Source organism: Aristolochia californica, unplaced genomic scaffold, assembly GCF_029961685.1.
Source record: "Aristolochia californica isolate CCGP_79_NKW_82.1479 unplaced genomic scaffold, dmAriCali1.0.hap1 SCAF_7, whole genome shotgun sequence".
Taxonomy (NCBI): Eukaryota; Viridiplantae; Streptophyta; class Magnoliopsida; order Piperales; family Aristolochiaceae; genus Aristolochia; species Aristolochia californica.
The window spans coordinates 7,928,028-7,949,629 of NW_027182268.1; the positions used below are offsets into that span (position 1 = coordinate 7,928,028).

Here is a 21,602-nt window from a genome sequence, read left to right on the forward strand (position 1 = left end):
AACTTAAATAGAAGCAAAGAATTTTTGTGTTTTAACTTTTTTACGCTTTTTACCACTTGGAGGGAATCTATTATTTTAATCGCACGGAAAATCTTTCACAATCTGTTGTACAGAAGCTGAATGATTTTGCTTAATGGCCCATACGTAGAACAGGCTACATTACTTCCATAGAGTACTGAAATGGGCCGCCCCGCGAAACTGAACCCTTACTAATCAGAAAGACAAGAAGAGCGCCCATTTGTCAGAACATTTCGCCGTTCCCTGAGGCAAAAACATGAAAATATTTTTCCACTAAGCATCGGGGCAACCAGCGGACTGATTTGTCTTCGTTCTCGTTTTTAGTGCGAGATCGACTCTAACAGCCTTCACAATTCTTCTCTAACCCAACAGGGTCTCGGTTACATTTAAGATCGCTGCAAGGCACAGCTTGGTTGCATCTATCCGTCTCTAGTTGCGGCTGCTTTCATGGAGCTCTGCTGTGTGAGATGCACCCCTAAATTCCTAACCAGGCAGTTTGTGCCATACAATTCGAAGCTCCAGAGCTGGACATTACGTTCTGCTATGCCTATTCGATCGGGTAAAGCTCTGAGTAGTCAAAATTATGAAAAATGTTCTCGTCGCGATGTTTTATGGTGTCATCTTTTTAACCTGTCTTTCTGAGAAATGCTTCATATGTTCTGTCGAAACGTATTATTCTGGTTCATGCTAACTCCGCTTCGAGTGAATTGTGTTCTCGTACTGCTGATTTCAACAAGCTATATGAAGTCAGCCGAAAATTTTAAAATCTACGGCAGCGATCTGATGCTCGCTTGACCAGCGGCATCAATGATTTGTTTTGATACTGTTAGTTTCAAGAAACACTACGAGGACAGCGGGAAATTTTGATATCTACCTCAGTGTTCTGATGCTCTCCAGCGGCATCAACGAAGCAGATGCTTGACCTGGTCACTTGCTCAGTTGTTTTTTCTTTCCCGCATTGCGCATACCGCAGTTTTTGAGAGAAGAAAGATTCCTGACGACTTTTTTTTTACTGCTTTGTAGCTGCAACTTTCCGTAGCAGGGCATATGATGCATTGCTGGTGGATGCTGGAGGCACCTTGCTGCAGCTAGCCAAGCCTGTTGAAGAGACATACGCAGCTATTGGCAGAAAATATGGTCAGTGAGCTTGTTTTTATAGAGTTTTGTGAATAATATATTGAGCATTTGAGCTACGAGCGTAAGCTTCGGATACTTTGTAAGTGATATTGCTCCCTTAGTATGCTGAAAAGCTTCAAGTTAATGTAAAGCTTAACGGATACATATATGTGGGATACGGTGTACTTTGCATCTGTAATATGGCAGATACCTCTCTGGCAGAGTATCTGTTCTTTATGTAACTCAAACTTTATCGGTAGCTCTAAATATTCTTATTTATTTTCAGTTTCAGCTCTAGTTTCTTTCTTGCATTCACGGCTTTGATTTGATGCTGTTTTAACTAAAAGGGCTGTTAAAAATATTGTGAAGCAAATATGATTGCTTAGGAGCACATATGAATATTATTTTGCATCAGTACAGTGGAACTAGGTTGCGCATACAGTATCTCAATAGACGAAATTGAGTGTGCTTTGATAATTACTTTGTTTTTGTGTTCCTCTCTCATTTTCTGATTGCTTTGATTGAATGACCATGAGAAAGTGACCTTGACCTGATTCTCTTGTTCATCTCTAGTTCATTTCAACAAATTCTGTTTTTGTTCTCTATTACCATACAGGGCTAAATGTTACTACAAAGGAGATAAAGCAAGGGTTTAAGAAGGCATTTGCAGCACCATGGCCTGAAAAGCTTCGTTACAAGGTTTTGCTGTCTCACCCTTTTTAACTGTTATCCGTCATTTTGCATCCCATTATTTTAGAATACAGGCTGTTGAAGAATCAGAAAATGTGTTGTGATTGTTGGAGAAATTCAGCCTAAAGGTCAGAATATGTAGGTTCTCCCTGAAATGCAATGACTGCACAAGTTGACTGGACATCTAGGAATTGGACATTCTTTAATTCCTGGCAGCAAAAGCAATTGATTTTTGTTAATTTAGTATGTAGTAGTAAGTAGTTAGCTAAGAGTTACATCCTTTGAATGAAATCTAGAACTAGGGCCACTCAGCTGGATTTTTGGAGCATCACATGTTATATTCTGGATTCATAATCTGAAAGAGTGCCAAAGTTGGTCAACCACGAACCCACAGTCAGATGATTTATCCAGGGATTCTGGATTTCCCATTTAAAGACTATTAATTAAGTGGCTAGATTTTTCTCAACCTATTGTGTCTCAACCCTGAACTCAACAATGGTGTGGCACTACTGTTTCTGGGGCTGGTCTTTTTGAACACAACCACATTCTCTTTTCAAATATCTAATCCAAGCTTGCAATACTCGGATCCTTAAAAGTGCCTAAAAGTCTCTGTAAGCTGTAACTTTTCATGAGTTCAACAACTAGCATCATGGAAAAAGTTCTGCATTAACTGAATTCAACTGACTTTGAAGATATATATATATATATATATTTTTTTTTGGCTGACAGGGAGATGGACGTCCGTTTTGGAGACAAATTGTCTCTGAAGCGACTGGTTATTCAAATGATGACTACTTTGAAGAAGTATACAAGGTGGAGCTCCTTTGACACAAAGTGGATAGTTGCATTCCCCAATTTTAGAAAATCTAATTTTCTGACCATTTTTACAAATGAAAACAATGGTGCTACTAAATTATCATAGGAGATTGGCTGATCCTCATGAGGCTTTCCTACTCCTGGAGAATGCGAGTAGTCACTCAACATGCAACAATTGTGCAAGCAATTCAGAGGCTTCCAATGGAAGTCTCTAGTTTGACTGGTAGGATTTGCAAGATATCACCTGTTAGAGGATCCCAGCATTGAGGACAATGATATTCAACATTTGATCAGAGGCTGGGATTTTTCAAATAAGTTAATCAGCTGCCCAGGGTACCAGGGTAGTTTCCATATATTTGTGCCTTTCCCCCCAGAAACTGGGAACTAATTTGACCAAAATGAGCTTTAGAATTTTTATAGCTAAAGTGGATAGCTGGATCATTCACCTTTTCCCCCACTTGTGGTTTGCCCTACATGGAAGGGAATCCTCTGGGATGGGCTAAAAGATTCTGATCCTTACTGCTTCAATTGGATCAACAGCCACCTAACTCAGAAAAGCTACATCAAGAATTTTAAGAGATTAAAGTTATAATTCCAAATATTAACTAAGCCTTCTAATAAAATTTTGTTCTTGCATCTATTACTGATGCTTCTGATGTCACTTTTGTCAGCACTTTGCAAATGGTGAAGCATGGAACCTTCCTAGTGGAGCTTATGAAACTATTTGTCATCTCAAAGATGCTGGAGGTTATATTTATCAAGTATTTTTGTTATTAGTCTTTATCCATATGTTCAGTGTGTTTATGGCAGATTGTGTTAATGGGTTACCAGTGCAGTTAAATTGGCTGTTGTTTCGAACTTTGACTTGCGCTTGAGGAAGCTACTGAAGGACCTGAAAGTTGCAAATCTGTAGGTGCTTTTGTTTATGGAGACTGTATGTATAACTATATTTTTTTATTGAAATGAGTATGTACAACTATATGATTTCAAAAATATCAAAGTTACTTTTATTTTATGATGGATATAATCATTTAGTCCATGTAATGTCTAGATTTGATGCCATTATTGTGTCTGCGGAAGTTGGATATGAAAAGCCTGCAGCTGCAATCTTCAGAACTGCTTTGAGTAAGGATTCATTAACTTAATTCGCTTTTGTTTGTTTTATTTATCTCAATTTGACCTTACTATGATATAACATTCGGTTTTACTGATTCTATTTTTTTTTTTATGATCCCCAGTCTATTCTTAGTTGTTAATATCCAGGAAAAAATGTAATCATGCTTCCCTTGGCTTAATTGACAAGGAAACTTAGTTAAATGAATGCACAAGAGGAAGAAAACATGACTTATATACTTTAAGCTTAAAAGTTTAGTGTTTCTTGCATCTTTTTTCCTTCCCCACTCCACCCACCAGAGTCCAGGCTCAATTGCTATTGTCCATTCTTCTAGTTAGCTTTTCATTACTTTCAAGGTATATTTGTATGTAGCAGTTCCAGCAGAAACTCTAGACAGTGTAAGAATGGAAGAAATTACTCTCTTGAAACTTGAAAGTTAATTTCAATTCTACTAGGAGCCTGAACCAAGTTATCTGAAGATTATGCTGGAGTTATTTCTGGTTATATGAAGCAACTTAGATAAAAATTGGGTGTCCTTCATAACTTTTTGGACTGCTTTATACCAGGGCATGTATGGTACACACATATATCTAGAAATCAGTTACACTTGTGCTAATATTCATGTGTTTTATTATCTATTTTCCTTACAGATCAAATTGGTGTAGCGGCCAATAGAGCAGTTCACGTTGGGGATGATGAGAAGGCTGATAAGATGGGGGCCAATGCCATTGGAATTGATTGCTGGTGAGAACTTTATATGGATATTACATGCGTGTAACCGTCTATCTTCAGTGGCCCTTAAATTCTTCTGCTTGATCAGATTCGAATATCCTCACTATGTTAATTATGATAAGCTCTTTAAGTTACAGCGGTGATTGTGATCCATAAGAAGGATTCTGAGTATTGGATCTGTTAGATGGGTTTTGACAAGGATATAGTGTGTAATTGTACTTGCCTATTTTCTGCTGAGAATAGTCTGGTTTTTGCTAATCGAATATACACTCAAATGCTGTTTGCAGGTTGTGGGGATCTGATATAAAGACGTTTTCTGAGATAGAAAACCGTATTCTTGCACCTGGTCCACCATCAAATTGAAACGTAAGTTTTGAATTCAAATAACGTTTCAGACGCTGTAGGACTTCTTTCTGGTTGTTTTTGAGCAATATATGAGATGCAAAAACCTTGCTCTTCAACAACCTTTCCCAGAACTAGGACGAAAACCTTTTGAGAGCACAGACTGACAAATTTCCTTTTCCTTTGTTCAAGAAAGAGAACAAGGGGGTCCATGGTGTGGTTTACAGAAAGTTGATACATTGCAGGCTTTTCAGAACCCGATAGGTATCAACATTATGCTCATACTGCTTCGGAAAATCATTATGTTTTACCTATTATGTAGGAGGTTATCACATAAGCCTGAAGACTCTTATATGTAACCAAAATATGTTTATTCGTTGAACCATCTTTCAGAATACCGTGTGCGAGTTAAGGGTAAAAGACCGTCTAAAAAGTCTAAAACCAGTAACTGATGTTTCCTGTTATCGAGCCGTTAATGCACTTTAATTTGTTCTTGTTCTAGAATTTCATTGAAAATAAAGGTCAGGGTTCAGGGCCTCCTTCAGATAATGCGTGTTATTTCGAAGTATTATATAATCATGAATCATCCCGTCGTTATAAAAGAATTCTAGAAAATAGTCAAATGCTCATTCTATTTTATTTCTATTTGATAATTTTCCCAGATATTAATACCACCACATGGTTTAGAACAGAACTCTATAACCAGAAATTTTTGTTGACTCGCATACTGGATGTGAAAAATGTCATTTGATGTCAAGTAAACTTACGTGCCAATGTGAAAATAGATTTTACAGGTGTGCAGCATGAAATGCTCAATCCACGACCGGGGTTAAATTTCCGACTGATAAAACCATGTAACGTATGGACAAACAGCAGTCACAGTGATGAAGACAACTCTTTCAATTAAAAAGTAAAACCGTTTTCTACTTAATCCCGTTCGTCTAATCAATCCGGGCCTTGTGCTCTCGTGGTGTTTATTCTTGGTGTGCCCGTCTGGATTCTGGATAAAATTCATAGAAATATCAGCCCCAGCGGCCACTCACTGTCACCGGCGAAAGCGTGGAGCTCTCCCTGCTAGACTTTTTCTCTGGGATATATCTCCTAAGAATTCTGTTTGATTTCTCCGCAAATGCTGGCTTCAGCTTGCAGCTCACCTGTGCAGTGCAACCGTAGTGAAACTCCTAGGCGTGTTGGTCGGAGAGAGGTTTTTCGGGATGGTGTTTCTTCATTCTACTGTCGTAAAGAAGAAGAAGCGAATAATGAAGACGATGCATTTTCTCTCTCAGTTTCCATCCAGAGGTTATTTTTTTTTTCTTTGGAAGCGAATATGCGAAAGTGTTGGAAACTCCAATGGACTTAAGAACACTTTTTTTTTTCCCCATGATTTCTTGTTTTTGTTATTTTTATGCTCCTCTATCTCTGTCTGAGTCAATTCGTGCAGTTGTCTTAGTAAACACTGACTGGTGTAGACACCCATTTTTGGTTAGAGTGGTTCGCATTACAGCCAAGTATTTCATATACCTACTTGCCACTATATTCAGTTTTTAAGTGTGATGGAGAAACAGAAAAAATGATGTCTTTCTAATTTTAGGATTTCTTGAATCTACTATTGAATTATACGAACCAGGTAATTTGTGTTTGTAATTCATTTTCTTTTCTTTGTAAAAAGCTGCTAAAGTGAATTCCTAGAAAAAAACAGAACGGCCGAGATTATTTGGTTTTCTGAATCATTGTTGGGGATGACCAGAGAGGTATTTTTTATGCATTACCAATTGGCCAATATGAACATAGCTATATCTGTTTATAATTCTAGGCTCCAAGATGGCAGTGTCAACTATCTGGGGAGAACACTGCGCCAAAGCTTTGTTCCTTTGACCACACGTCGGATGTTTGCAACTACACTCATCTCTTTAAGTTGTTTTCCATCAAGGTACTCAGGTTTGAACTGTACAGCTCTGTTTTTATTTGAAAAGAATTATTCTTCCAATATTCGTGGATGATTCTATTGTTGTTTCATTTGCAGCTCTTGCTTTGGGTGATCCATCAGTCACAGTTGAAGAAGTCACTCCTCCTGTTTTTCCTTCTGGGACACTCTTTCCTTCTGAGGTGAGCCTTTTTATATTTGCAATGCTTCTCTTATGTCTTTTTGGAATGATTACATTGTTTGGTGGTGAAATTTGTTTCATGCTTACCTGGCAGGAAAGAATTGTCAAACTTTTTGAGAAGAACACTTACTCAGTTGTTAATATATTTGATGTGACTCTGCGCCCTCAACTTAATGTGACAGGTGTTGTTGAGGTATTTCTGTTCTACCTATTCTTTCCACAGTTCTTGTCACTTCTACTTCATTTTTGGATGTTCCCTTTAATACTTTATTTTGGGATGTGTATTTTTCATATACATCTTACACATTTAAATTATATATCCTGTACACTTGGACACTTTATTGCATGAGTATGCTAGTTTTAGCTGTTATTTTTGGTTCCTTAATACTAATGGTGCAAGTGACTGATACAGGTTCCTGAAGGAAATGGCTCTGGAGTTGTATGGGATGAGCAGGGGCATATAGTGACAAATTATCATGGTAAATTTTTGAAGCCACTAATATTTGCTGTGTAGCCTTATTAAGGCCAGTGAACTGCATGAAAAACATTAGTTTGAGCACAACATGCATTCATAGTTTATGAGGGGAAGTTGGGTTATCTACTCTTTGAATGATAATTGTGGCAGAATAAACTAACTGGTTTTTGTCTCTGTTTTGTCCAGTGATTGGTAATGCTCTTTCAAGGAATCCAAGCCATGGACAGGTTGTTGCAAGAGTAAATATTCTTGCTTCTGAAGGGTAAATTCATCTGCATGGACTATTAATCAAGAAGTTCAATCTGATGGATCACATTTTTCTTACGTTAATGAGTGCCTGATCTACGTTATGTGATATTGCATCATCTAATTGCATTCAGTTTGCATCTTAAAGGTTACAGAAGAACTTTGAAGGTAAGTTAATTGGTGCAGATCGTGCCAAGGACCTAGCTGTTTTAAAGGTGTGTGCGTGTCTTAGTTATTTGTTGTCTTTCAGAGGTGCTTCTTGGTCCTTATTAGTATCCACTGTATGTGTTTCTAAAAAGCAGTTTCTGCAAAACCACTTATATTTGTATATTCTTTCCTGCTGTGCAGATTGAAGCCCCCAAAGATCTTTTTAGGCCAATCAAGGTGGGCTCCTCATCCTCTTTAAGAGTTGGACAGAAGTGTCTGGCAATAGGCAATCCATTTGGTTTTGACCACACTCTGACTGTGGGAGTTATCAGTGGACTTAATCGAGATATTTCTAGTCGAGCAGGAATCACAATTGCAGGTGGTGTTCAAACAGATGCAGCCATCAATCCAGGAAACAGGTGACTTCTCTAACTGTTGATAGTTGAATATCTGTTTTTTTTGTTTTTGGTTTCCATGTGAGTGATGGATTTTAACGGAGAAAGAAACAGAAATAAGAAAAAAAGGAATTAGAGAAATACTTATTCTACTATTTATGATTTCTAAAGCTCAACTTTGAATTGCTTTTGTTTCGCGTTGTCTGGTCATTTTTATAGTCTTTGAAGATTTCATCAAGATGGTGTTCCTAATGTTTCTAATTACTAAGTATGATGTTTTCTCATCAGCGGTGGCCCACTACTGGATTCAAAGGGAAGTTTAATTGGCATTAACACAGCTATATTTACTCAGACAGGTATTCTGGTGCTTTTAGAACTAACTTTGAGGAATAATGCTCCCATAGTTTGTGCCCTTGCTTGCAAATGCATGCTGCTGATGATTTCTAGTAATTATATGGTAGGAACATCGGCTGGGGTAGGGTTTGCGATCCCATCTGCTACAGTGCTCAAGATTGTACCTCAGTTGATCCAATTTGGAAAAGTAAGCCAATTGCATATTTCATTTGATTCTCTTTGCTCACCTCTTTTTCAGAGTTTAAAACTACTATATTTCATTTGATTCTCTTTATTCATCTCCTTTCAAAGTTCGAAACTACATTTGAGTTCCCAACAAATTCCCTCTATGAGTTGGACAAATTCAAAGGTTCTGAATTTTCTGTGGCGAGCTGTCCCGTGTTTGAAATTGAAGATCTAATTGATAGTGTTTCATTTATGACTATGACAATTTTAGGATTTTCTGCTGCTTTTGACCTTTTCTTTCAAAAAAATAAAATAATTTAAACTGAAGTTATATGTTAAAATTAAACAAAATGGGTATGATGACTCAAAAAATCAAGGCACCTGTAGATACAGGAACTAGTTAAGAAAGATTGAAGTTTTAAAACTACATCCATTCTTGTCAGGTTGTTTCTGCCGGTTTAAATGTGGGGATAGCTCCAGACCTAGTTGCAAACCAACTGAATGTACGAAAGGGTGCACTTGTTTTGCAGGTATTTATCATTTGTCATCACTCTAAGATTATCTGGTTTATACAGGGTTTCACTTGGTCTTTTAACTAAGTATTTTCTGATAAATTTTGCATCATATGATTTTTTGCTATTATTATTCAGCTTAATTGCGCAATTTTTTTTGTAGGTTCCCGTAAACAGTTCAGCTGCCAAGGCGGGGATACTTCCCACAACTAGAGGCTTTGCTGGAAATATAATCCTAGGGGACATCATTACTGCAATCGATGAAAAACCAGTAATTATCCTTCACCTATGTAGCTCTTTCCAAGGTACCGTGACACAGATTTGGGACCTAACTTTGCCCATTGAATTCTGACTCAGGTCGGTTTTCCCAACTCCAAGGGTCTGTTGGGAACTTTTAGAAAAGAAAATGAGAATTTGACTATTATTATTCCAAAAAATCTTTTATTTTCTTTTCCATAGAGTTCCAAACATACCCCAAAGGCTGGAGTAAGAGCGAATAATAGAGACTTGCAGGAAATAGAAAATATGAGTTAGACCTCCTCCTTACCTGACCTTTCCCCTCTCATATCTATGGTTGCCCTAAGGCAGCCACTATACCTTGGTTCTTTCCATGTTCACTTTTTATTATTTAACACAAAATTTTACTATTTATAACTCCAATGGAGTTGATGTTTTACAAAATGAGTTCGTTCTATTGAACAGGTGAGGAACAAAGCAGAGTTGTCCAAAATTTTGGACGATTATAATGTTGGTGATAAAGTTCTACTGAAGATTCAGAGAGGCACCGAGAGCCTCGAGCTGCCAATAGTTTTAGAGGAGAATCAGTCATAAGCGAGTTCGTTTAATGTATTGCTTGGTAGCTCTCTGCGGCAAAGCCACTCTCGCTGTCTCTAGTCTTGTTACTGAACATTTGTTTGTTTATTCTGCTCTGATTATGTAGTGAAGACCCACTATGTATGGCAATTATTTTGATTATCGATTGAGGTCCTCTCTTGACAAGTAAACCCCACTATGGAATCATTACTCAGTAGGAGTCTACTCCGATTGATGATTTGAAGAAGCTTTGAACATATTGGTTACAAATGCCCACTGAAAATACTCACAACTCATTCAACATGTTATTGCAGAAACATAATTTTTTGTTCCTTGACTGTAGAGGTGTCCATCTCCTTTCATGTGGGTGTTGGTACTATTGGCCTTTCCACAAATTGTTATCAGAATCAGTGCCTTGCTTGCCACCAGTTATTAATTGTTCTAGTCCAGTTCCATCATGCTGGACTCTCCCACTTACCTCCAACCATAAACCTGTTGGTGTTCTCATGTTCTCTTTTCCTCTAGCAGGATTCCTAGGCTGTCCAGGGTCAACAAAAATGGGTTGAATTGTGATTGTTGGATTTGGTTTCACTCGGTTGGCTTCTCTTTCATCAGCAGGTCTTAATATTCTGTGGTCGGATTCCGGATTTTGATCATCACCATCCATCAACACCTAAGAAAAGGCATGTAGCAAATTAAGACTTTTTAGTAGAACACTTTGATCAAGATACAATAATGGGTGGCATTACTTATTAAGTATGTCCAGAGAACAGTCACTTAGGAGAGAGAAACATGCTATATAAATGATACTTAGATGTATTCATCTTAAAAAACCATCCAAGTGCCCAACCTAGTCATTCAATCAAGTGAATCCCACAAAATAAATGTGAATCTAAAGGGCCGGCTTTTTTTGGAGAGCGAAGATGAATTTAATCAAAGATTTAGTCTTGTTTTTGGTAAGAAAGATTAGTCAGTTGATGCAGTTGGAAGATGACTCAAGCAACATATTACGCAGCTCATGAGGACATCAGCATTGTTGAAAAAGATTCACCATCCATTAAAACAAAAGAGGGTTTTGAAGAAACGACCTTGCGTCCAACTAAGTCAAATGTCATAATCACTTTCTTTCTACGGGCACGGTCGGCTTCTTCAAGCTCTTCCTTCTTCTGCTTTAAGAGTTCCTTTTCCTGATACATAAATCATAAAATGTCAAACAGATGAAAAAAAATATCTTAATCATGATCACCATTGCAGTCAATGGCAAAAAGAACTTAAAGAAGCATCATTTGCAACCTGAGAGGATCCAAAATAAGAGTTTATTTTTCTCTAAGCAACCGGTACTATATAACTAAACAGATAAGCAAGAGACTAACATTCAAATTCAAGGTATATAAAACATTATTTATTTCTGATTGAGGAGAACAAATGTCATAACAAAAAGTAAATACACAAAAAGTCCTCCCAGATTAGCAGACTCTGCTCCATATTTGGCTTTAGCCAAAATCAACATATCTAGTCCAGTTCCAAGGGTATACTAGCAACTATGCCACATAAGAATTTCCTTTTCACTAGATAACTAGATAAACAGAATTCGAGTAGTATTTCACAAAATTACTTTACATTGAGGACCAGATCACAACCCTTAATCATGTGAACCAAGTCATTGTTAAGTTGTGGAACCTAATTATCGCCCTACGCTGAGCTGGTACACGGATTGACCTTCGTGGTAAGGTTATCGTGGGGGTTGGAAGGGGGACGGAGCCACCGCCAGATCCACGATATATTGACTACTGTTTCATTAAGGGCAGTTTGGAATTTTCACTCCTGTAAATCGGTTGCCTTATTTTCTCTTTATAATTGTGGGGGGGGGGGGGGGGGGGGGAGGCGAGGGGCTCTGCTCACCTTGAGGCGAACCTGTATAAATCTTGTTTTTTTTCGGGCTTGCCTCCTCTCATTAGTTTGGAATTAGGGCGTCTAATTCCTAACAAGTGGTTTAAGAGTTTTGGCTTGTGATTGAGAGCAATGGCAGGCAGAGAAGGATCGGTACTTGGAATCAACAAGTTCAATGATATGGATTTTGCGTTCTGGAGGATGCATATCAAAGATTATCTGTACAGTATAAAGTTGCATGCACCACTTCTGGATATGAAACTAGAAGGTATGAAAGATGATGAGTGAAATCTCCTTGATAGACAGGTATTAGTAGTAGTCCGGTTAACACTGTCGAAGAATGTTGCTCACAACGTGGCGTCGGAGAAAACCACATCGGGGATGATGAAGATTCTGTCCGACATGTATGAAAAACATTCTGCAAATAATAAGGTACATCTCATGAAAAAACTCTTCAATTTAAAGATGACAGAAAATACATTAGTGGAATCTCATTTGAATAAGTTTAACACAATTGTTAATCAATTGACCTCCGTTCAAATTAAATTTGAAGATGAGGTTCGTGCTTTAATTCTTTTGATGTCTTTGCCAAATTGCTGGGAGCCTATGAGGGTTGCGGTCAGCAATTCCGTAGACAACGGGAAGTTGATTTTTAATGATGTTCGGGATACCATTCTTGCGGAGGAAGTTCGTAGAAAGGACTCCAGAGAATCGTCGACATCTAATTCTGCCCTAAGTGTCGATACTAGGAGCATGAATTTTGAGAGGAATTCCAACAAAGGCAATGGTAGAGGGAAGTCAAGGATAGGTAGAAGCAAGTCCAAATTCAAAAGGAATGTGGAATGTTAGAATTGTGGCAAGTCTGGTTACATAAAGAAGAATTGCAGAGCACCGACAAAGGATAAAAAAAAAAGATGCTACAAATGCGGTGACTGAAGAGGTACAAGATGTTTTACTCTTGTCAGTTGATAGCCCTATTGACTCTTGGGTGTTAGATTCAGGAACTTCTTTTCATACTACTGCACACCGCGAAATCATGGAGAACTATGTTGCTGGAGATCATGGGAAGGTGTATCTTGCTGATGGAGAACCTTTGGATATTGTCGGTATTGGTAATGTCAGTTTGAGAATGTCCAACAGGTTAGTGTGGAAAATTCACAAGGTGAGATATGTACCAAAATTGATGTGTAATTTGATCGCAGTAGGGCAGCTTGATGATGAAGGTCATAATGTGACTTTTAATGGTGTTGCCTGGAAAATCACAAAGGGAGTCATGGTTGTTGCACGAGGAGTTAAAACTGGAACTCTGTACATCTAGTTGTAGAGACACGGTTACAGTTGTTGATACTGTTACTAATTCTGATTTGTGGCATTATAGGCTCGGTCACATGAATGAGAAGGGAATGAAAGTGCTTCAATCCAAAGGGAAGCTACCGGGTTGAAAACTGTAAACAATAGTTGTGAAGGCTGTATTTTCGGCAAACAAAAAAGGGTTAGCTTTTCTAAGGCTGGAAAGGAGCAAAAGACAGCAAAATTGAAGTTGGTTCACACAGATGTGTGGGGGCCTTCAACTGTTACTTCCCTTGGTGGTTCTAACTACTATGTGATATTTATTGATGATGCAATCAGAAAGGTATGGGTTTATTTCCTGAAAAAAAAATCTGACGTTTTTGATACATTCAAGAGATGGAGAACAATGGTTGAGAATGAGACAAATTTGAAAGTGCAGTGTCTACAATCAGATAATGGGGGAGAATACATAGATGATGATTTCAAGTGGTACTGTGCTCATAATAGAATCAAGATGAAGAAGACCATTCCTAGAAAACCTCAACAGAATGGAATGGCAGAGAGGATGAATAGGACTTTGAACGAGCGTGCTAGGAGCATGAGATTGCATGTGGGATTGCCAAAGATGTTCTGGTCTGAGGCTATTAGCATCGCTGCCTATTTGATCAACAAAGGTCCCTCAACACCATTGGATTGCAACATACCAGAAGAGGTCTGGAGCGGCAAAGAGGTAAACCTTTTTTTCTTGAAAGTTTTTGGTTGTGTTTTATATATTCATATTGATTCTGCTATAAGAAATAAACTTGATGTTAAATCTAAGATATGTTTCTTTATTGGCTATGGTGGTACCAAGTTTGGTTATCGATTTTGGGATGACCAAAGTCGTAAGGTTATCAGGAGCAAGGACGTGATCTTCAATGAAGGTGCCCTATATAAAGACAGGTTGAGAACAGAGTTTGAGAACACAAGTGATGAAGCCAAGAAGTCTAAAGTGATTCAGTTGAGAGATCTTCTAGTTATTGAGATGAAGAATATTGCTTAGGAAGACCAGGAAAACATACCCCCAGAAGTAAATCAGAACATTCCTGTGACTGAACTCAGGAGATCTGCTAGAACTAGCAGACTACACAGAGGTACTCCCCTGCACTGAATTATATGTTGTTGACTGGTAAAGGTGAACCAGAGAATTATGAGGAAGTTGTGCAAGTTGATAAATCAACCAAGTGGGAGTTGGCCATGAAGGATGAGATGGATTCACTGTTATCCAATCAGACATGGCAGTTGACCGAACTACCAAAAGAGAAGGTTTTGCAGAATAAATGGGTGTACCGAATAAAAGACGAACATGATAGCAGCAATTGGTACAAGACAAGATTGGTAGTAAAGGGCTTTCAACAAAAAGAAAGCATTGACTACACTGAGATTTTCTCTCTAGTAGTAAACTTGACTACTATTAGATCAATGCTTGGACTAGTGGCAAATGAAGACTTGCACTTAGAGCAGTTGAATGGAAAGACAACCTTTCTTCATGGTGATTTGTATGGTCTTAAACAAGCTCCAAGACAATGGTATAAGAAGTTTGGCACCTTTATGAGTAGTAATGGTTTCTTGAGGTGCCAGGCAGATCATTGTTGTTATATAAAGAAGCTTGATGATTCCTACATCATTCTATTGCTATATGTTGATGACATGTTCATCCCAGAAGGGGTCTTTCTAACACAGAGGTTTTAGAAGCCAGCCGCTTGATGGATTCTTTAAACTCGGTAAAAATTAGACCTTCAGAGGTCGACAAGCTCATTTGGTGGCCTGACAAAAGATGTACTTTCTCTGTATCATCTGCATTCGGATACATTAATGGCTGGTATTCATTTCAAAGGGAGCATGAGGTCTACTTTGTATGGAGTTTTGTGCACCTCCTCAGATAAAAAATTTTATGTGGAGCGCCTGTCAAAGCAAGATTCTCTCGACAGACGTGCTTAGAAGAAGAAGACACCCCTCAATCGACCCTCTATGCCCTTTTTGCAACACTGAAGATGAAACCACAAGCCACATTCTGCTACAATGCATATCTTCTCATGGAAGGTGTGGACTTTTATTCTTAGTATATTGGGGTTACAATTCTGTATGACGGCTGATCTGATCTCTTTCAGCAAGTCGCTCATTGGTACTCCCCTTCCTAGTCTCGGAAAAGCGATGCTCTCCGCTTGTGCTAGTTTCATTCTGTGGGGGCTTTGGAATGAACGCAACCAAAGGCAGTTCAATGCAAAAAATGAATCAACGGTACTGTCGAGGACCGAGTGGTGGGACAAATCTCTTCTTGGCTTTGGACTAAGAAGTCTTTCTCCTCCTTTGTGGGTACCCCTATCCATGAAAACTAAAGAAACTTGGCTATGATGCACACTGGGACAAAGGTCCAAGTCAAGCAGGAATGGACCCTTCCTAAACCCGGTTACCTTAAGTTAAACTTTGATGGCTCTTCACTTGGTAATCCCGTGATTCTTGACCTCGGAGGTGTTATTTCAGATCCTTTTGGTAATCAGCATTTCTCATATGTCCGTCCTTTAGGCATCTCCGATTCTACGTCAACTAAGCTACATGGCCTCCTCAATGGGCTTCGTGTTTTCAGAGACAAGTGCAGCGGTCCCCTTCCCATTGAAGGGGACTCGAAAGTGGTCATTGGTTGGTGTGAGTGTGCATCCTCTCCCACGTTGTGCCATTGGAACATCTTTCGGGAGATTCTAGAAATTACCTCAATTTTATCTTATATTTGGTCTCACATTCCGAGATCCCCAAATTCAACAGCAGATATGTTTACCAAACAGGGAGCTACCCTACAATCGCTTGTTGTTAGGGATTTGATCCCTCCTCTTTTGTAATTTTTCTCTTGTTAATATAAATACATCTTTATCGAAAAAATAAAAATAGAAAAAAAAAACTTCTCAAAAAAAAAAATGTTGATGACATGTTGATAGCAAGTACTTGCAAACAAGAAATAGAAAAGTTGAAATGGGAGTTATCCAAGAAGTTTGCAATGAAGGATTTGGGTGCTGCAAAACAAATCTTACTAGGGACATTGATGTCTTGAACTGTCACAAGAAGAATATGTGAAGAAAGTGCGGAGCAAATTCAACATGAATGATGCAAAACCAATGAGTACTCCTTTGGCTAGTCACTTTAGGCTATCTAAGGAGTAGTCACCTTCTACAGAGCAGGAGCGAGCCTATATGACCAAGTATTTAAGAGACACTGTAGACTCAGCCTTATGTTTCAGAAAGTCAGACTTAGGATTACAGGGTTATGTAGATGCTGACATGGCAGGAGACATTGATGGCATGAAGAGTACCACTGGATATGTATACACATTGGGTGGTACAACAATTAGCTGGGTCTCTAAGTTGCAGAAGATAGTTGCTCTTTCCACTACTGAAGCAGAATATGTTGTTGTACCTGAAGCCAGCAAAGAGATGGTATGGTTGCAGTCTTTCTGGGAAGAATGTGTTGTATTGTGACAGTAAGAGTGCTATTCATATAGCAAAGAATCATATTTATCATGCTAGAACAAAGCACATACAGGTGCGTTATCACTTCATCAGATCGACTCTAGAGGATGGAGTCTTAGCACTTGAGAATATTCAAAGAAGTCAGAATCTGGCTGATATATTGACAAAGACTGTTATGATTGAGAAACTGAAGTTGTGTGCAGCTTCAGTTGGACTTCTCTCTGAGGATTGAGAAGTTGTTGTCATTGCAAAGGAGATATTGATGATGGATTAGTCCCCAAGTGGGAGATTGTTAAGTTGTGGAGCCTAATTAACGTCCTACATTGAGTCGGTACGCGGATAGACCTTTGCGGTAAGGTCGCCGTGGGGGTTGGAAGGGGGGCAGAGCCACTATATACTGACTACTGTTTCATTAAGGGCAGTTTGGAAATTTTACTCTTGTAAAACAATTGCCCTAATTTTCTCTTTACAAGTGGGGGGGGGGGGGGGGGGTTATCAATCATCCGAGGAGCATCAATTGCAGCCGAGAGAGGTTAGAGAAAAACAACACATGTAAGTGTGTGTGAATAAGACCACTGCAGTTGTCTTTTTGCTCTTTCAAGGACACCTTCATTCGAGATAACTGGAGCAATCTGGCAAGGATGCACATTGGGACCAAGGTTCAAGTAATGAAGGAGTGGACTCCTCGGAGGTTGGTTACTTAAAATTGAATTTTGATGGTTCTTCTCTTGGCAATCTAGGGATCGCTGGTTTTGGGGGAGTGATTTCGGATTTGTCTAGAAATCAGTGCTTCTCTTATGTTGGTCCATTAGGCATCTTCGATTCTACATCGGCAGAGTTATATGGTCTTCTTAATGGGCTCCGTGTGTTTAGAGACAACTGCAATGGTCCTATTCACATTGAAGGGGACTCCAAGGTAGTGATTGGTTGGTGCTAGAGTGATTCCTTTCCGCCATGGAGGCATTGGGACATATTTCAGGAGATTTTAGATATTGTATCATCATTTTCTTGTATTTGGTATCACATTCCGAGATCTGCAAATTCGGCAGCAGATGTGCTTGCCAAGCAGAGAGCTTCCCTGCAATCTCTTGTTGTACGGGATGTGCTCCCTCTTCCTTTGTAAAATTTCTCTTGTTAATATAAATACATCTTTATCAAAAAAATAAAAAATCTCTCTTGTAAACTATTTCATCTTTATAGTGGATTACTGCAGCGGCGGAAAACAGGACGTAGTCTCACCTTGAGGCGAACCTGTATAAATTTTTTTTGTTTTCGTACTTCTTTTTTCCTTCTTCTACGTTTATTATTATTGCTCTCATTAGTTAGGAATTAGGGCGTCTAATTCCTAACGGTCATCACATCCAAAACCAAGGAATGCTTCACAAATTTTAGATAGATTTTTGCATTTGATGTCACACTGGTCCAATTCATGATGAGTTGGAACCAAATAAGCTGCATGTTCCACAACTGGTCCACTTTTTACAACATTACCTCAGAGGTATACTATAGAACAAAAATATCATAAGTTCAAGTTGCCTTTTTTCTAGTTGACAAACAACCACCACTTTATTGGATGCAGGGGGAAAGCAGAAGTCATCAGAAAATGATTTTAAAACTAAAGGACAAGAGAATGCTCCTCACGTATTGAAATTCTTTCACATACCGAACATAGTGTTCCTAGTAGAAGATTAAGTAGCCAACCAGCTTGGTAGGAGACTTCATAAATCAGTTTGTACTCGTGCACAATCAATGGCAATCCTAAGAATAACTCACAATTTTTTTTTGCCTGATAAACTTACAAATTAGACAAATCTGTCAACTTTAACTCTTTCCTCAGCCACTTATGTCTTCCAGAAACTAGATATATATAGTTGACCAGCAACTGCAAGCCTCAATGAAACACAGATGAACACCTAAAAGCAAGATCAAGGAAGTACAGCATCTATATTATATGATAAACCCATACCTCAGGTGATAGCCAGCTATTCCCCTCAAGCTCATAATAGTCACTCTGGTCATCAATCACAGTTGTTCGAGCAGCAGAGTTCCGGTCATAATCAACAAGCCTCTTTGTAAAAGCTTCAGCCACCACCTCAGCATCAGACAGAGGAACTAAGGTGTCCTCCAGACCAGCATAAGTGCTCCCTTCTCCTAAAACAAGGGCCCCACAAAAACTGCATGGTCCCTCCCCTTCCTGTTCACAGACAATCTTTCCACAAGACATACAATTGCTCACAAGGTTGTGCCTGCGAGCCTGGCATGAGCATGGCTTCCCCTGCTGGAAGACAATTGACCCCTTTGCTGCCTCAGCTAGGGAAACAACTTTGCCAGATTTCTTCTTTTTAGAAATGCCTGAGTTTCCTTTTGCAGCATTTTTTATATCTGTTGCCTCCGACTGATTTTTCATGATCCGAGAAGGAGGTATGGGTTCCTGTTTAGGCAACTTTGCCTGTTTTCTTGTTCCACTAGTGGAACCATTGTCTGCAGCTGGTTTCATGTATGCCTGAAATTTGGACACCTCCTTGTTCTTCACATCGCTGCCGGGACCAGCATAGCCTCTTCTCTGTAAATATTCATTGATGATACTCTGACCGGCTTCTTGGCCTATAATATTCTGCACAAATAAAAAATACTGTGAGATTTTATTTTAAAGGGGAGATCGGTCATATCAGACACCCAAGAAACCTTTAACAGCTATAACAGATAAAATACTAATTTGGAAGTAGAAGCTTGTCGCTTGTAGGCTGCAAATCTTATGTGACAGATTGGTGGTAGGCCCTTAAACGCTCTTAGCAGAAAGATGACTTCATACTACAACCAGTTCTACTTTGTAAGGATAAGCAAACATCAATCCTTCCCATAAAATGTAAGCAAAAGGATGACCTGAAACAATGACATGCTACACACAAGGATGAAACTCCAAATGAAAGAATGAGACTAGTGCTCCCCACTAGTACGGATTTGAAAACTGATTAAGCCAAGCAACAAACAACCATGCTCCGTAGGTCGGAGGTTCTACACCAGATCAGACACAACACCAACAAATGTCTCACTTGTCAAGTTGATCCTCTCTCAATTTTTTTTTTTTAATATTAAAGAGCGAAAATCAATCACCAAATAACATTAAGAACATTTACTTGCTTGACCAAAACCAGATAGAGATTCCAAACCAAGCGAAACTAATTCCAGCCATTTACACATCATGCGATCAAGATACCCAGAAATAAAACCAGATACCCGTATCAAATTTCCCAACTATGCGTGTCTGAATAACTACAGCGGATAAAAGAGAGATTACATTAAGATATTCCTCTGCGTCTTCCGGTGACGCCATTTCGCAGTAGGAAACGAGGCCGGAGATGACCTCCGGATCTAATACCAAGCCCGTCTCGACTTTCCGGTAGAGATCGAGCAGCGCCCTCTCCAGCCATGCTCCAGACTCTCCAGACTTCATCTCTAAGCTTAATTTGTCTCTTCGATTCTTCCACCTTCTCGTTTGTGCTTTCCTCCTCAAATTTTGGACGCGAGTACCGTATAAAAAATGATGGACAAGACAGAAAACTAGATCCAAATGTGGCCCATTTATTAGTGGGCCTAAATGGGCTTGCAGACTATTTACCATTTTTTGCCCATTACTGATGGTTGAGTTCTTATGTAATGTCTGTTCGATCACTGTTTCTCTATAAAGTAATTTTCCACGACTCAATGTGAAATTCAGGAAGAAGTTTCCTTCCAAAACCAGAATCATAACAAGGAAATTTTCCCAAATGGCTGCCGGTAATATTATCAAGCACACAAATTCATAATCATTAATCAATCAAATCCAAATATTTACATTCAATAAGACTCTAAAGCAAATAAATTCACCTAAATATTTACATCAAAGACTGCTAAAAGTCTCTTAATTAATTATCTAAGAATTGCTTGACATCTTGACACTGCTAAAAGCCTCTTATTTAATCTAATTTTCTAAAAACTGCTTCACGCCTTAGTTTTCAAGGCCAGGAGTGAACGGAACACCCAGAGATGGCAGCCACTGAGCTCCATCAATGAAAGCGGCGACTGTATACTTCTCAACTTCAGCTCCCGCCGTTACCACATTATAATCTGGCCATACCACCCTGCGACTGGTACCTGCTCCTGGACCCTGATTCCCAAACTCACGATATGTCACTGTTTGATCATATTCAGGATGTCCAATCCATTCTTCCCACCCTGCCGGATCAACCAGCTTGTCTATGGAGTACTGCATGACTACAGTCGTGGAGAACTGCTTCCAGGGTCTTCCCAGGTACGTCTTCACGTCGCCGAGATCCTCATCCGCAGCGATGATGCAATGGTGGAGAGCTGTACAGGTTTTTGAGGCCTGGTCAGACTTTCCTTGAGCAGTGATTTTGTTTGAATGGTTTCCTCCCGGCATGCGGACCCTTATGTTGCAGTCCTGAAACACATCAGTGGCCTCGCCAAAGATGAAATCTATGGTGCCGTAGATGTTGCATTGTTTATAGAATTTGATGGTTGAGCTTGGAGTAGACAGTAAAACAGAAAGAACCGAAAATAATAACAGAGATTGAAAGAATGAATTTTTCGATGATCTTATTTTTCTTCGTTAGGAAGCTATTTATAATACATTATAAGTCGATTTTAGGATCAATTTAGATCCTAAAATCAAGGAATAAAATCAAGAATACAATCACGGGATCGGAGGAAACAATCACGCTATACAGTTTCCTCCGATCACGCTATACAGCTATACATTTCAACAATCCCCCTCAAGTTGGTGCATAGATATCAGTCAAGCCCAACTTGTCAAATTATACCATGAAATGTTTTCCCTGATATTGCCTTCGTGAGCATATCAGCCATCTGACTCGCAGATTGA

At 39.0% G+C, this 21,602-nt stretch overlaps 4 protein-coding genes across 7 annotated transcripts; 2 read left to right on the forward strand and 2 right to left on the reverse strand.

Moving 5' to 3' along the window:
- The first annotated feature begins 272 nt into the window (after window positions 1-272).
- On the forward strand, window positions 273-5,291 carry LOC137937574 (uncharacterized). Of its 2 annotated transcripts, XM_068782658.1 has the most exons (10): window positions 273-577; window positions 1,042-1,155; window positions 1,751-1,833; window positions 2,554-2,637; window positions 3,312-3,387; window positions 3,477-3,549; window positions 3,692-3,765; window positions 4,405-4,498; window positions 4,774-4,852; window positions 5,021-5,291. In XM_068782658.1, the coding sequence occupies exons 1-9, from the start codon at window positions 466-468 to the stop codon at window positions 4,847-4,849; spliced, it is 786 nt and encodes a 261-aa protein (XP_068638759.1). In that variant the 5' UTR covers window positions 273-465; the 3' UTR covers window positions 4,850-4,852; window positions 5,021-5,291. The 2 variants fall into 2 exon arrangements, with proteins under 2 accessions (XP_068638759.1, XP_068638760.1); XM_068782659.1 differs by lacking the exons at window positions 2,554-2,637; window positions 5,021-5,291 and having other exon boundaries at window positions 4,774-4,862.
- Window positions 5,026-10,231, forward strand: LOC137937570 (protease Do-like 8, chloroplastic). Of its 3 annotated transcripts, none has more exons than XM_068782655.1 (13): window positions 5,026-5,092; window positions 6,642-6,766; window positions 6,852-6,934; window positions 7,028-7,126; window positions 7,346-7,412; window positions 7,595-7,670; window positions 7,803-7,869; window positions 8,003-8,220; window positions 8,485-8,552; window positions 8,658-8,737; window positions 9,159-9,245; window positions 9,391-9,498; window positions 9,930-10,231. In XM_068782655.1, exons 2-13 carry the CDS (start codon window positions 6,715-6,717, stop codon window positions 10,056-10,058), a joined length of 1,134 nt encoding a protein of 377 aa, XP_068638756.1. In that variant the 5' UTR covers window positions 5,026-5,092; window positions 6,642-6,714; the 3' UTR covers window positions 10,059-10,231. The 3 variants fall into 3 exon arrangements, with proteins under 3 accessions (XP_068638756.1, XP_068638754.1, XP_068638755.1); XM_068782653.1 differs by lacking the exon at window positions 5,026-5,092 and adding an exon at window positions 5,855-6,127; XM_068782654.1 differs by lacking the exon at window positions 5,026-5,092 and adding an exon at window positions 5,855-6,127 and having other exon boundaries at window positions 9,391-9,532; window positions 9,930-10,049.
- On the reverse strand, window positions 10,228-20,215 carry LOC137937572 (uncharacterized). Its single transcript, XM_068782657.1, has 4 exons — window positions 20,019-20,215; window positions 18,687-19,334; window positions 11,129-11,227; window positions 10,228-10,713 (listed from the first exon to the last, which is right to left on the reverse strand). Exons 1-4 carry the CDS (start codon window positions 20,172-20,174, stop codon window positions 10,417-10,419), a joined length of 1,200 nt encoding a protein of 399 aa, XP_068638758.1. The 5' UTR covers window positions 20,175-20,215; the 3' UTR covers window positions 10,228-10,416.
- Window positions 20,216-20,708: 493 nt separating this feature from the next.
- Window positions 20,709-21,140, reverse strand: LOC137937220 (pectinesterase/pectinesterase inhibitor 3-like). The gene has a single exon (XM_068782309.1). The coding sequence runs from the start codon at window positions 21,138-21,140 to the stop codon at window positions 20,709-20,711; it is 432 nt and encodes a 143-aa protein (XP_068638410.1).
- Window positions 21,141-21,602: the final 462 nt, after the last annotated feature.

Excerpts from the sequence above, each read along its gene's own strand:
- LOC137937574 (XM_068782658.1), top strand. The coding sequence starts at position 466 with ATGGAGCTCTGCTGTGTGAGATGCACCCCTAAATTCCTAACCAGGCAG. Across the intron at positions 578-1,041 it reads TGCTATGCCTATTCGATCGG|CTGCAACTTTCCGTAGCAGG; the intron begins GTAAAGCTCTGA and ends ACTGCTTTGTAG. Across the intron at positions 3,766-4,404 it reads AATCTTCAGAACTGCTTTGA|ATCAAATTGGTGTAGCGGCC; the intron begins GTAAGGATTCAT and ends TTTTCCTTACAG.
- LOC137937570 (XM_068782653.1), top strand. The coding sequence starts at position 5,958 with ATGCTGGCTTCAGCTTGCAGCTCACCTGTGCAGTGCAACCGTAGTGAA. Across the intron at positions 6,767-6,851 it reads TTTTCCATCAAGGTACTCAG|CTCTTGCTTTGGGTGATCCA; the intron begins GTTTGAACTGTA and ends TTTCATTTGCAG. Across the intron at positions 6,935-7,027 it reads GGACACTCTTTCCTTCTGAG|GAAAGAATTGTCAAACTTTT; the intron begins GTGAGCCTTTTT and ends CTTACCTGGCAG.
- LOC137937572 (XM_068782657.1), bottom strand. The coding sequence starts at position 20,174 with ATGAAGTCTGGAGAGTCTGGAGCATGGCTGGAGAGGGCGCTGCTCGAT. Across the intron at positions 19,335-20,018 it reads ACGCAGAGGAATATCTTAAT|AATATTATAGGCCAAGAAGC; the intron begins GTAATCTCTCTT and ends TTATTTGTGCAG. Across the intron at positions 10,714-11,128 it reads TTGACTTAGTTGGACGCAAG|GTGTTGATGGATGGTGATGA; the intron begins GTCGTTTCTTCA and ends GCCTTTTCTTAG.
- LOC137937220 (XM_068782309.1), bottom strand. The coding sequence starts at position 21,140 with ATGCCGGGAGGAAACCATTCAAACAAAATCACTGCTCAAGGAAAGTCT.